The sequence below is a fragment of the Leucopleurus acutus genome (genome assembly GCF_964270905.1).
Source record: "Leucopleurus acutus genome assembly, chromosome: 2".
Classification (NCBI taxonomy): Eukaryota; Metazoa; Chordata; class Mammalia; order Artiodactyla; family Delphinidae; genus Leucopleurus; species Leucopleurus acutus.
The window spans coordinates 126,375,827-126,391,305 of record NC_139143.1 but is presented as its reverse complement, the minus strand read 5'-3'; the positions used below and the strand labels follow the sequence as shown (position 1 = coordinate 126,391,305).

Genomic DNA, 15,479 nt, shown 5'->3' with positions numbered 1-15,479 from the left:
TATAAGGGTGAAAGCTGCAGGACAGAGCCTTGCTGGCTGGGACACTGGCGGGAGGCTGGAAGGCAGAGAGTAAAGAACTTGTTGGGGGCAGTGTATCGGTTTCCTAGAGCTGCCAAAACAAATTCCCACAAACTGGGTGTCTTAAAACAACAGAAATTTATTCTCTCACAGTTCTGGAGCCCAGAAGTCTGAAATCAAGGTTTTGGCAGGGTCCCACTGCCTCTCAAAGCTCTAAGAATCCTTCCTCGCATCTTCCAGCTTCTGGTGCTTGGGGGAAATCCTCAGAGTTCTTGGCCAGTAGATGAGTCACTGCAGTCTCTGCCTGGTCACCACATAGTATTCTGCCTGTGTGTCTCTGTGTGTCTCTGATCTCTTCTTATAAGGACACCAGTGATTGGACCCACCCTAATCCAGTATGACCTCATCTTGATTTGCATCTTAAGTACATCCGCAAAAACCCTTTTTTCCAAATAAGGTCACCTTCACAGCTACTGGGGTTTAAAACTTCAACATATGTTTTCCAGGGGGACACATTCAGCCCACAACAGACAGGAGGGTCCTGACTGGCCACGCCTCTGAGAGGCTGTGCTGGAGAGAAGCCCCAGTGGCCCAACTTCTGTGGCAAGAGCAGTCCCCAGACATACACAAGCATCAGCATCTTCCCTGTAGTAGAGGGTTTGGATGCTCTCTAGCTATCCCTGGTTCTTCCTTCCAAATAGGCAGGCAGGTGGTGCAAAGGCAGGCAGCCCTGCTGAGGGCAGCATATCACATAAGGGATGTTCCTTCTTATTCAACTGTCTCCACCATATCACTTCCATTTGTAGGTTCCATCTTAAGTAAACTATTAATTCATGACTCCTTTTCAGTGAGTTCCCAGTGATTTTGAACAATCTACGGACACCGGCGAATTTTCTTAGATTTGTGGAGTGAGGAGACCTGGGGTTTTATCCCAGGTGCTGCCCTTAGTGTGTGATCTTGAGCAAATCACATAACCTCATGAGTTCCAGCTTCTTCCTTGATAAAATGAAGGTACTGTCCTGGTCCAGGGGTTCTTAATCTTGAGGATGCATCAGAATCACCTGTGTTGCTAAAGCACAGATTGCGGGGCCTCACCTCAGAGCATCTGATTCAGAAGTTCTAGGGTGGGGCCTGAGAATTTGCATTTCTAGAAAGTTTCTAGACTTAGTTGTTGCTGCTGGTTGAGGAAACTTGCTCAGAGAACTACTGGGCTACTTAATCTCTGAGATTTCTGCCACTCGTTCTATTCTGTAATTCTAGAAAACTCATTTCAATATAATATGATTAGGTAAATTTTCTAACTTTAATTATCAAAATCTGGCTTTCTTTTCTTTCCCAGCTTTATTGAGGTATAATGGACAAATAATATTGTATATACTTAAAGTATATAATGTGATGATTTGATATACATATACATTGTGAAGTGGTTACCACATCAAATTAATTAACATGTCTATCACCTCACATTACCTTTTGTGTGTGGGGGGTGTGTGTGTATGTGGTGAGAACACTTAAGATTTACTCTCTTAGCAAATTTCAAGTATACAATACTGTATTATTAACTACAGTCACCATGCTGTACATTAGATCCCCAGAACTTATTCATCTTATAAATAAAATTTTGTACACTTTGACCAACATCTGCCCATTTACCCTACCTCCCAGCCCCTGGCAACTGCCATTATACTCTTTCTTTCTATGGGTTCAACTTTTTTTTCCAGATTCCAAATATAAGTGAGATCATCTAGTATTCTGTCTGGCTTAATTTACTTAGCATAATGTCCCTTAGGTTCATCCATGTTGTTGTAAATGGAAGAATTTCCTTCTTTTCATAGCTGAATACTACTCCATTGTGTGGAATAGTATTCTTTATTTGTCATTTTTCTTTATCCATTCATCCATCAATGGACACTTATAGAGTTTCCATATCTTGGCTACTGTGAACAATGTGGCAGTGAACATTAAAGTGTAGATATCTCTCCAAAAGACTGATTTTGTCTCCTTCATATGTATATTCAGAAGTGGGATTGCTGGATCAAATGGTAGTTCTATTTTTACAAAATCTGGTTTAAATATAAACATATGTCCCAGACAATGCTCACCTGATTCTCCACTTTGGATTTACCTCTCCTGACTTAAAGGTGTTGATTAAAAAGCCCCTCTTTCTCTCTATTTTCCACGCACATAGACTCTGCACCCTCCTCTGGCTTGTAGGTCCTGCACATACAAGACTCCTGCAGAAGTCAACAGAATGTTGACTTAGAGTTCAATAGAATCACCTACGCATGGTGGAACTTATTTGGGGTAGAGATAGGGTACAATAGATGGAATTAGAAACCTGAAAAGTAATGGCATAAATAAGACCATGAAAAGATGTTCAACATCATTACTCATTAGGAAAATGCAAATCAAGAACACAATGAAAATTCCAATGGCATTTTACACAGAAATAAAGAGAACAATTCTAAGATTTGTATGGATCCACAAAAGACTTCAAATAACCAAAGCAATCTTGAGAAAGAAGAACAAAGTGAAGGCATCACACTCCTTGATTTCAAACTATATTACAAAGCTGTAGTGATCAAATAGTATGGTACTGGCATTAAAAGAGACACACAGATCAATGAAACAGACTAGAGAGCCCAGAAATAAACCCATGCATTTATGGTCAATTAATTTACAGCAAAGGAGCTAAGAATATACAAAGGGGAAAGGACAGCCTCCTCAATAAATGGTATTGGGAAAACTTGACAGCCACATGCAAGAGAAAGAAACTGGACAGCCCTCTTCACCATACACAAAAATTAACTCAAAATGGATTAAAGATTTGAACATAAAACCTGAAACCATAAAACTCCTAGAAGAAAACATAGGTGGTTAGCTACTTGTCATAGGTCTTGGTGATGATGTTTTTTGAATCTGACACCAAAAGCAAAAGCAACAAAAGCAAAAATAAACAAGTGGGACTCCATCAAACTAAACAGCTTCTGCATAGCAAAAGAAACCATGAACAAGATGAAAAGGCAACCTACTGAATGGGAGATAATATTGCAAATCATATATCTGATAAGGGGTTAATATCCAGAGTATATAAAGAACTCATACAACTCAATAGCAAAAAACAGACAAACAAACAATTCAGTTTAAAAATGGGCAGAGGTCATTATGCTGTACACATTAAATTTATACAGTGCTATATGTCAATTATATCTCAATAAAACTGGAAGAAAAAATGGGCAGAGGATCTGAATAGACATTTCTCTAGAGAAGACATACAGATGGCCAACAGGTACATGAAAAGGTGCTCAACATCACTGATCATCAGGGAAATGCAAAACTAAACCACAGTGAGATAACACCTCATATCTGTAAGAATGGCTGTTATCAATAAGACGAAAAATAACAAGTGTTGGTAAGGATGTGCATCTTTTCAGGATGACAGGAATGTCCTTAAATTAGATCATGGTGATGGTCACACAACTCTGTAAATATTCTAAAAATCATTGAATTTACATTTAAAATGAGTGAATTTTATGGTATGTAAATTATATATCAATAAAGTTGTCAAAAGACATTAAAAATATATAATACATGTAAAAAAATAGAATGCAATTGCATTAAAAATTTTAAAAAACGAATGGGATTTCCTGGACTTCTCTTTGAAGGTCACCTAGTGCTGAAGGTGGTTATGACATATGCAGGAGAATTCAAATACTGTGCTTTAGAATATATCAACCTACTCACCCAGACAAAAAAAAATATCAGGGACTGGTTACTAGTAGAATGGTGACACAAATACAGTAAGCACATTTCTTTCATACTGTTGATGTGCCGGGCACTGTGGTAGGTGCTACATGGTTTATCCTTCAGTCATTCATTCAAAAATATTTGTTGAACTTTTTCTTTATTCTCGGTACTGTTCTTGAGGCTGAAGACAAAGTGTGAACAAGATAAAGCTTCACCTTTCCTGGAGCTCACATTCTAGTAAGGGAGAAAGGCATAAACATGTAAACACACAAGTCATAATTCAGATTATTTTAGGTAGTGATGCTTGAGTTTAAAAATAAGCCTGGATAAGGAATTCCTTGACAGTCCAGTGGTTAGGACTTGGCACTTTCACTGTAGGGGCCCGTGTTCAATCCCTGGCCGGGGAGCTAAGATCCCGCATGCTGCATGGTGCAACCAAAAAAAAAAAAAAAGGTTAAAAAAAAGAAGCCTGGATAATGGAGACAGTGACAGAAGATGGCGAAGGAGGGCAGTGGAAATATTAAGGGGTCAGGGAAGGTCTCTCTGGGGAGGTGGTTTGAGGTAACACCTGAAGAAGGTGAAGGTGTCATCATGCAAAGACCAGGAGAAGAGCGTCCTGGGTGTGGAAATAATATAAATTATTATATTATATAATATAAATCATGTCAGACAACAGGAAATGGAGATATGGCAGTGTAATTAACAGAAAGAAGAAAAAAGTAGAGGCATCACACTCCCTGGTTTTAAACTATATTACAAAGCTATAGTAATCAAACAGTACGGTATTGGCATCATCTTGTACAGAACTCTCTGGTAATTACATATTAAAGGTCACCCCAGGAGCTTTGTGGAGACAGGAATATAGAGGAGGGATGGAATGAGGGAAGTAAAGAGTTACAAGTGTGCAGCAGGAACTAAAGAGAGATGATGGTGGCTTTGATGAAGGGGGTGGCAGCAGGGATGGTGAGAAGAGCTAGGATTTGGGACATCTATAGGAGGAGAGATCCAATAGGACTGGATGTGTTGTAGGGGGCAGAGAAAGAGGTGTCAAGAACAATCCTTGAATTTTGTCTTGAGCAGCTGGGTGGAAGGCACACCATTAATTGAAAAAGCAAACCTTTTCTTTGAGACTGCCTTTGCTATATCCAGATCACAGGTGAAGAAACTGGAGCTCAGAGAATCTAAGCCAATTTGCCCCAAATTATCCACCTAAGGAGTGGAAGAAGCAAGCTCGAAGCCAATGACTCCAAAGGCCATATTTTAAACACTGCTCAGTACTTCCTCCTACCCAAGGAGTTCCTTCATCCTTAGCCAGCCAGTGGATGGAAATCATGGAAAGTGGCTCTGGTGGAGGGAGGAGGACTTCTTGCTGATGGGAGGGCTTTCATTGAACAAGAGGGAGAGGAGCAACTTGGAAGAGTAACACTTTTTCCAGTGAATCGTATTAAATAACCAGAGCGGCTTATACCCAGTGTCAGGGTAAACGGAGGTTGACAGGTAATAAAAGCCCAGTAATTACTGGAAAATATCAGATTGGAAAGTGCAGAGATTCTTGAAACCTGCGAAACCATTTAATATATCTTATGTTTGCTCCAGACCAACAATCAGCTCCCAGAGCAAGACTGGTCTCATTACCAAACTAATGGACATTATGTTCTGAGGTGGCTTTCTCTCTGCCCAATAAATCAGAATTTTTTAAAGTGAAGCCTGAGATTGCCGTGCTGCAAATGTTTGCAAGGACGTCACTGAGTGTTTTAGGTGTCAAGTTCAATTGGACTTAGCCTGTTCTGTTCTTTTAAGACAGGCTCAGGAGACATCAACTGGGTCGCAGGGAGAATGCCTTCTGCTCTTGCTCTTCGGGCTGTGACAGAAATCAGACCTGGATTCCCTGAGTGTGCTTTCTCAAGCAGGAATTGCTTCTGTCGCCGCGGCCCAAAGGAGCAAGTTGTGATGAAAGTTGTCATTCTCCCCGTCGCCTGATTGTGGGGTTTTTTCCCCAGGAGTCGGGGGTGGAAAGAGAAGTTTATTCACACCTTCTAAAATATTCTAAATATCCCCAATATTCTAAGACATTCATAAGCCCCCAGTGAGTTGCAGCCACTGTCCTAGGAACTGGGATGATGCATTGCGTGTGCCCGTGTGTGTGTGTGCGCGCGCGCGCGCGCACTTCCTCTAGAAGCCAACCCACCTGCCCCCATAGGCTCCTGTGCACCGCACTCCTGGGACATGGGCTGCTGCTCTGAGCATCAGTGGTCTGGAGAAGAGGTAACTGCTCCGTGCCTTGTAGATTTTCCTGAGCATTTTTCACTGCACAACAGCCCTAATGACCTTGGCACCAAGCTCTTACTGGGGATTAATAACCAGCTGGGTTTAATGGCCCTAACTGTGTCCTGGGCCATTTTCCCAGTCAGCCATTAATTGCAAGCAGTGCCCTGGGCTCTGGCCATTGTGGCTCCCTGGGCTGAGTGGCCCGGAGGCAAATGGTCCAGCCTCCTTCTCCGCAGACAGAGCTTCCTCTGTGCTCTCCCCTGCTTCTCCCCGTGGTATTAGTACACAGGGCTGCAGGAGAATTGTTGGTTAGGGCATCACATCATGTCTTCTTTGTATATATGGAGGTTTTCTCAGAGGACTGAGAAGCCTGGAGGTTGGCTTTCATTCACTCACTTATCAACCCATCAATCAATTTAGTATTAATTGAGTGCTTACATAAGTCAGGAAGCCAGAGAGATTACCAAGGTTGGAGTGACCTAACACGGGTGCCCATGTTTCCTACAAAAGGCGGAACCCCTCACCAAATGAGTCTTTAAGGAAAATGTCCCCAAGGATCAGGGAAGCTGAACACTGTGAGAAAGAAGTAGGAGAGAAGGCGTAGGTAGACAGTGAGTCCACCAGGAGCCACCTCCCCTCTCCTGTCCTCGGTGGAGTTTTATCTCCCTGGCCTGCTGGCAGAGCCCCAAGTTCACCTTCCCATGCTCCGCGGAGTGATTCATCAACCCAGCATCTGAGTGTTTAAGGGAAGAACATGTTCAATACTACATCAGGAATCTTAACTCACCAAGGCATGAGTATTTTCACCCATGTCGTTAAGACACTCAGGATGATAATGGTACTTCGATGTGCAGGAACATGGCTGTCTCAGGGGACTGTAACACCCCAAGAACCTGGGTCCCACAGTTTGTATAGTTCTTCTGCCTCCCAAGATATCCTTAGTCCCTCTGAATGCAGGAAAGAGACTTGTTTCCGCCTTTGGAAGTGATTCAGCCTTTGGTACATGCTCTTCTCAACTGCAGGAAGTGTGACATTGTTTAGAACAGCTATTGTCACTTTATTGGCACCACTTAAAGAAAGGCGCTTAAGGCATAATTCAGACTTAGATCTTTTTTGCATTGTTTGGTGCATCTGTACAACTCAAAGAGAGGATGCTGGTGCCTGAGGTAATCAATACCTCAGAGCTAAGGCAGGTGGGCAGGACTCATGAGGGAGGGCTTTCTGCGACTGGGTGGACCCCAGCATGTTCTGGTGGCGCCCGGTAATCACAGAGGGTCCGTATGGTACAGTCAGGAACCTTGGCCTTCCCTGAAAGTGTGCTCATCTGGCCTCACATGGGCATAGTGTGTGTGTGTGGGGAGAGAGAGAGAGAGAGAGAGAGAAAGAGAGAGAGGGAGGGAGGGAGAGAGGGAGGGAGGGAGAGAGAGAGGGAGAGAGAGAGAGAGAGAGAGAGAGAGAGGGAGGGAGGGAGGGAGGGAGGGAGGGAGAGAGAGAGAGAGAGAGAGAGAGGCCTTGGAATCTCCAGAGGTGTTACAAGTTTCACCTGTCAAGCAGCCTATGCTCTGAGAATCACAGCAGAATAATTAATTATGGGGAAAGAAATGCTGGGACCTTTCTTTAGAATTTTTTCCCCAGTAAAAATGAGCACAATGTCTTGAAATTATAAATCAAACTGGAAAATTCAGGATAATAGCTCTAGGTGAGTCTGAGGGGAAAAAGCAGGTCCCAATGGCTTTCGGGTCCAGTGGAATGAAATCTTGCAAAGTGACCTTATTAAGCAAACAGACTGAGTTACACGGTACCTCAGGGGTGTGTTAAGTGCTTAATAAGTGTCTGTTAAATGAATGAACGAATGAATATCATCTGGCCACAGGTGTCTAGTTGGCGCTCTCTTTGTTTTACGGGTGAGAAAGTTAAGTACCCAATTTGTGATAAAGTCTGTTTAGACCCTGGGTCTCCTGACCCTTATCATCATTTACTCACATGCTATTTGCAGATGCCCCTGTCATCTTTGTAGGAATGTTTTCACACGAGTAGAGGTTTCCCAGGATACAGGACTTTGGATGCTAAAACCCAAACACCCCCTAACAAACCGGGCTCCTCTTCTACCTCTCAATATTCTCCTTAGTAAAACAGGGGTGATGATGTAATATCTTTCTTATAGGTTTAGTTGAAGAATTAATGCAATTACATAAAAAGCTCAGAACAGTGCCTGGCACAAAGAGAACATCAGAAATATTAACTAAGTTGACCACTCTTTCCTTTGTGCCCCCAGCCCGGCTGTGCTCTAAACAGCCCCCTTTACTAACAGTGCGGCACAGCCCCCCATTGTGTCATGTCATTGCACATCTCTGACCTACTGCCCCCCAGTAAAGTATAAACTTTGAGGGGTTCTGTTTTTCCATTCCATTCGCATTCTTGCTGCCCAGTACATTTGTCACCTAAGAGTAACTGGATGCCAAATGAATGATGAGAATTTACAGTGGTAGAATCGCCATTTCATAAGCCCATGTGTCAATTAGAAACCCAGAGCGATCAGTACACACTGATGTGGTGCGTACCTACCATGCGTTCCACTCTGCCTGAAAAGCCCCAGAGCAGCCTTCACTTCATGAATGATGCCATGCCACGTCCTATGGTAAGGACTGGGTTCAACCCCATGCAATTGCTACTTTCGCAGGTCAAATATTGGCGATTTTAAATGGCTCAACCTACCACTGTGTACAGTTTAATTCTATCAAAGTGGAATGAGGCATCAATTATCCTCGGCTAAAAATGAGAAAAGTGAGACTTGCAGAGGTTAGTGACTTGCCAAGGTCCCATAGCTAACAGGTAGTGTAGACAAGCCTGGACCATCCTCTGTGGGTGCCCTTGGCCACTCTGCAGTGAGGGAAGGTGACCGCCCTCGGTGCTCTCTGTCTGGTTCGGAAGACAGAGCTATGGCTTAGGAAATTCCAAGAGTAAATACAAGACTGTATATACGCAGCACTAAATTGGATCCAGTTTTCTGAGACTGCAGGGAGCCAGCGCGTCCAGTTCAGAGTTAACAGAGAGGAAGGGCAGAGTCTCTGGGGAAAATCTAACAGTGCAACTGTCCTTCAGAACATTCTTGATTATCATTTTTTTGTGCACTTGCTGGCCTGGGCCTCCGGCCCTAATTACATTATCTTCAAACAGCAAGTGAGAGATATTTCTCATTAAACATGAACAGGGAAATGTTTAACTTGTAAGAATGTAGGTGTTCAGAAAGTACATCACTGGTTCAGGATGTTGAAATGAGCATTGTCATTGCCGTTGTCCCTGGTGGACACCATAGGGCCAGGGCTTCCACAGGGCGCGAGGACAGTGGATGAGCTTGAGGCTTTCTTTACATTTTTGAAGCTACACTGACTCAATTTCTCTCCCTCTCCCCTTAAAATGGGAGAAACTCTCATAACTGTCATTTCAAAATTATGGCTTCTAAGGGGTTACAATTTGCATGTCTTTTCTCACATGATTCTTAGACGATGTCTATTTAGGATAAATATATTTGTACAGCATCCAAGGACACTGATACATGCTTAACTTCCAATAAGGTGAGTTAAGAGCATGAAAACTAGTGTCACAGCAAATTGTAGTATAGTCTTTTCTTCAACTTGGGGGTAACTTTGGATTCAGAAAGACCTGGGTTTGAAAGCATGACTTCATTACTTGCTAGTTATGCATCTTTGGGCAAATTTTTCAACATCTCTGAGCCTAGGGTTATCATTATTTGTAAAATGGCAGTAACAGCAAGCTTGCTGGATTGATATGACGATTTGATCTATTAATATCAGTAAAGCCCAGAGCCCAATGGTCAACAGGTCACCGCTGGCTCTCTTTCCCTGTTGTCCAGTACTCCCTGTCACCAGTCTGGAAGAGAATGTAGGGGTGGATGAGGTAATAGCAGAAGGGATGTATTCCGGCACAGGAGGGAGAAGATCGAAGATGGTAGCCCTCGGAGGCAGGGAAGTGACCTGCTGGTGCCAAGCGAGTGTTGCCGCTGATGGGGTCCTTCTCCCCGTTCTTGCAGCCCCTGAAAATGCACTGCAGGGACTGTGCCCTGGTGACGAGCTCGGGGCATCTCTTGCGTAGCCTGCGAGGCCCCCGGATTGACCAGACTGAGTGCGTCATCCGCATGAATGATGCCCCTACGCGCGGCTACGGGCACGACGTGGGCAATCGCACCAGCCTCAGGGTCATCGCGCATTCCAGCCTCCAGCGAATCCTCCGCAACCGCCACGACCTGCTCAACGTCAGCCAGGGCACCGTGTTCATCTTCTGGGGCCCCAGCAGCTACATGCGGCGCGATGGCAAGGGCCAGGTCTACAACAACCTGCAGCTCCTGAGCCAGGTGCTGCCCCGGCTGAAGGCCTTCATGATCACGCGCCACAAGATGCTGCAGTTTGATGAGCTCTTCAAGCGCGAGACCGGCAAAGACAGGTACAGAGGCACGGGCAGGGGGTGCGCGGGGTCTAGGGGAGGGTGAGGAAATGTCCTTGCTGGCTGATTCAACAAAAGCAAAGCTTTTTTTTTTTTTTTTTTTTTTTTTTAATGCTTATGTCAGATAAGCTCATCTCCTTAAGCTTCTTTTTCTTTAATTTAATTTTTAACCATTTTTAAAATTGAAGTATAATTAATTTACAGTGTTGTGTTAGTTTCAGGTGTATAGTTTCAGGTGTTAGTTTCAGGTGTATAGCAAAGTGATTCAGTTATAGAAATACAATTTTTATATATATTATATATACACATACATATATAATATATATATTCTTTTTCAGATTCTTTTCTACTATAGGTTATTACAAGATATTTAATATAGTTCTCTGAGCTCTACACTAGGTCCTTGTTATTTATCTATTTTATATATAGTAGTAGTTCATTCCAAACTCCTAATTTATCTCTTTCCCTTGCTATCCCCTTTGGTAACCATAAGTTTGTTTTCTAAGTCTGTAAGTCTGTTTCTGTTTTACAAATAAGTTCATTCATATTATTTTTTTAGATTCCACATATACATGATATCATATGGTATTTGTCTTTCTCTGACTTACTTCACTTGATATGATAATCCCTAGTTCCATCCACGTTGCTGCAAATGGCATTCTTTTATTTCTAAAAGCCTTTGCTAAGTGCTTTCTGTTGTGACCACACTGCTCGTGCCTTCTATAGAGCTCATCGGTAGGGCCCTCCTGGAGACTGGCCTGCTGAAGCTGAATTTATAGGGCAAAGTGAAAGGAAGCACTGAGACATTTATACAGATAATTCAGGGCCAAATCCCTGCTCTGGAGGATGAGGCAACACTGCTCCTGGCTTACACTGGTAGTAAGTGCAAGAGAATAGGTTTATTGCATTTTATTTTACTTAATCAGAAATAAGTGTATAGGGTTATTTTTCTCTTTCAAAGGCAAATATTTATTCAGTCAACATATATTTACTGAGTACCTACTACTTCCCTGCACCTGGTACTGGGGATATACACAGTCAGAAATAAGGCAGATCTAGACCCTGCCCTCCCAGAATATAGTCTTAACAGGGCCAGCAGATATTCACCAAGTAGTGGCCAGTGTGCTAGGTCATGTGAGGGGAAGAAAACGGTGCTACGACCAGTGGGACAGAGAGACCTGCCGTAGTCTAGGACAAGGCTTACCAAACTGCTGCTTACAACTCAGTAATGGAACATGAAATGTATGTATTGAGTCACTGCAAGATTGTTTTTAATGTAATGGAAAGAATGGAATAAAACAGACAATATCAGCATTCATCTCCTATAGTAAGGCGAAGTATTATTTCATGGGATAAAATTTGTTTCAGTTTTATACATAGAAATATACATATACAGGGTCTTCTTTTGAAGTGATAAAATTGCCCTGGAATTAGATAGGGATGATGAGAGCACAATTCTGTGAGCATATTAAAAAAAACTAAATTACACACTTTAGGAAACTAAAATGAAATGAAAACCATGTGCAATACATGTGAGCATATATGCTCAATCGTGAGGCAAAATGTATTCTGACTATAGGTCAAAATCTTTTGAAAAGCACTGGTTTAGAAGATGAGGGTGTGATGGAAAGACTTTCTCCAAAAGGTGTATTTAAGCTGAGACCTAGGCCAATAAGTATTTATCCAGGTAAATAAGAACCTGAGAAGGGGAGAGAGAAACATCCTTATGGGTATAAGAGCTCGGAGGTGAGAGGACTTCCAGGGGGCTGGAGAAGAGTCCCTGTGGCTGCAACAGGAGTGCTGGTGGGGAGTAGCCAGAGAGGAAGCAGAGATAAAGGGTGGGGAGCTGGCCAAATCTAGGTGAAGAAAAGGACAGCTATAGGTGTTGAAAGGAGCCGTGTGCTGTAGTCCAAACACACAGCTCTGGGTTGGAATTCTTTGTCCCTCACTAGTTATATGGCCTTGGACAAGATAGCTAACATTTCAGCGACCTCACATGTGACAAGGGCATAGTGACTAGGCCTCATAGGACCAGTCTAATAATTAAATTTCCTCATTTCCTTAATTCTAAAACACGTATGTTTATAACTAATACACATTTAATGATGTAATTTACCCCCCCTTACAAAAACTGTTCCTGCATCAATTTCTTATCTTAAAACTAAAGAGCTACGATAAGTAAAGAATGTGAAGTACTAAATCCTTTTGGCTGTAGCTTAGGCAGCTCATTATGAAGAACAGAGTTTTAAAGAAAGACCAAAGCCCATCATTCCCAAATTCTTTGCAGGGAAGAGCTTTCTTTTTAAATCCTTAAAACCTTGTGACCATTTGAGGGCTGGTCCAGGCAAAAGTGGGCATGGCATCTGATGGACTGAGGAGAGGTGGACCTGGCCACTGGCACTGTGGCCTCCTTCCCTGGGAGCCCAGGTGATTCCATGGTTAGCCCAGCCAGTAGATCACATGGGGGATCCTGGTCACCATCACACGCTGTCATGAAATCCAGTCACTTACTGTCCTTTAAAAACCACAAATAAGAGAAAAAAAAAAAACACATACAAATAACAGACTGTTGCTCATTTGAATGAGTTATTTAACCAAGAGAGCGCTTTATAAGAGAAGGAGAATGAGGGAAGTTATTTACAGTTTCATTTTTTTCTGGTTGGAAAATTCAAAATAAGTAGAAAGACTCTCTTCAATAGAAAACACTTCTCTCTTTTGAGTTTAATGGTTGTTTGCTAAATGCAAGTATTCCTGAAACGCTGCTGCAGTGTTAGCTATTTAGGATATTTACACATTGCTCTGGATCTTCTTAAGGGATTAAGTTGAAAACTTGGAGACTAGTCATTACATCCTTACATCCTTAGGAAACAACCTCACGTCAAGACATAACCCACTCACTAAATTCATTAAATTCTGACCAGTGAAAACATTTTGCTCAATAAGCCTGTGTCCTTAGTGAGCCCAGATGGTAAGAGACAGGTAAACTTTCATGGACTGGCTACCAGGCTTCTCATCCATCTACTAGGATCCATGCAGTCCCCACACAGGGAATCACACTGATGGATTTGTAGGATGCCAAAGTACACTGTCGACTTTTAGAATCTTTGTGCCTCTTACCTTTAAGAAACTGTCTTAGGGGCTTCCCTGGTGGCTCAGTCGTTGAGAGTCTGCCTGCTGATGCAAGGGACGCGGGTTCATGCCCCGGTCCAGGAAGGTCCCACATACCGCGGAGCAGCTGGGCCCGTGAGCCACAGCTGCTGAGCCTGCGCGTCCGGAGCCTGTGCTCCGCAACAGGAGAGGCCACAGCAGTGAGAGGCTCGCGTACCGCAAAAAAAAAGAAAGAAACTGTCTTAAATAAGCTAATATTGTATTGACTCAATATTCTCATGTGTCCATATTCTTAATCTTCAGTCTACTCCAAGCTAAAGAACAAAGTCAGGAACAGCCCTTCAGAACAAAACTATTTCTATAAACTAAAATACAAAACACTTAGGGTCTAACAGTATTGCCTCTGTGTATGTTTTTCTTGAAACCTAACAAAACAGTGGCATGGATTAAAGATACACAAAGTATGGAATATCTAATTTTGCAATCTCACAATCAGGACATTCATTTCAGGCTAATATTTTGAAGAAATGAGATAATTCAATAAATTTTGATTTATGGAAATTTCACCCTACTAAAAAGTGGAGGAAAAAATGTCTCAGGAACAATCTGCAATTAAGAAGCATGACAAATGACATAGATGGCCAAGTGGTATTCTTTGATATTAGAAAGTAACTGCACTTGAAAATAACTTTATAATTGAACAGGGTACATTAGGAAAATATGATTCAGAACCAATATTATAGTAATTAGATAAAAGAAGTATAAATGAAATAACTGCAGGAAGAATATTTCCATAGATATTATAAATGAGATTCTGGTGGAGCAGAAAGGCCTTTAATTGTAATTTAGTGTGTACTATAGCATTATCAGCTCAGTGTGTTACTTCATCATATAAAAGAATATCTGATAATTTTCCCTAATTAGCACATGACAGCTCTTCATATTCCTTCATTACAGCTGATTCAGTGTAAAAACACTAGATATTCCTTTGTTGGAAAAAGAGTTCAAATCTTTTTAGAAAGCACAAAGCAGTTACATTTCTATAGCCTGTGATCCCAAAAGACTACTATTTTGCAAGTCCGGGGAATTTTAAGTGACACTTTAAAGAAATGTTCACCTTAGTTTCTTTAGTCCTCCACTTTTTATTCTCCCCATTTTTACCCATTAAATCTTTTTCTGTAGAGTCACATCCCCCTATATTTCAGGATGTGGCTTGTGATTTCTACTACATCACACAAAAGAAAGCCAAAGTTGTAGGGAAGTTTCTGCCACTGGGAAAAGCCCTCTTAGTGTTTCCTACAACTCAAAAGCATAGGGACATGAGTGTGATTCTTGGATCAGGAATCTGGCGGTATAAGTAAGCTGTCATTCTCCTCCTGGGCTCCACATCATTCCAGTTATTCACTCTCCCAGTTTAAGTCTAGAACAACCTGCCATCTCAAGGTCACAGCCTTGGTGAAGACAAGGTCTAACTTGAGGCAAGGCACTGCCTTCTCTTCCCCTCCCCCATTCAGTCAGCTCTGCTCTGTCCCACCTCCTCCAGTCCCAAAGTTCTTATGAATTTAGAGCCCTGGTGAAAAACAAGGGGGATTGTTAATACCTATGTAGGCTGGAGGCTCCAGAGTTTTCTAATTACAGTGAGTCCCGTGCATATGAACACGTTCCGTTCTAAGAGTGTGTTCATAAGTCCAATTTGTTCGTAAGTCCAACAAAGTTAGCCTAGGTACCCAACTAACACAATTGACTATATAGTGCTGTACTGTAATAGATTTATAATACTTTTCACACAAATAATACATAAAAAAACAAACACAAAAAATAAAAAAAGTTTTTAATCTTACAGTACCGTACCTTGAAAAGTACAGTACAACAGCTGC

General features: G+C 42.2%; 1 protein-coding gene across 2 annotated transcripts in view; it reads left to right on the top strand.

Annotated features, from left to right (window-relative positions):
- Window positions 1-15,479, top strand: part of ST6GALNAC5 (ST6 N-acetylgalactosaminide alpha-2,6-sialyltransferase 5) — a gene marked incomplete at both ends in the record, with an annotated part of 173,327 nt that overhangs the window by 144,221 nt on the left and 13,627 nt on the right. The window contains one exon of one of the 2 annotated variants that reach the window (XM_082863389.1): window positions 10,085-10,494. The exons of the other annotated variant lie outside the window; for it this stretch is intronic. Within the exon in view, the coding sequence (XP_082719515.1) occupies window positions 10,085-10,494 (410 nt within the window). The remainder of the gene's footprint in view (window positions 1-10,084; window positions 10,495-15,479) is intronic. 2 annotated transcript variants of the gene reach the window in all.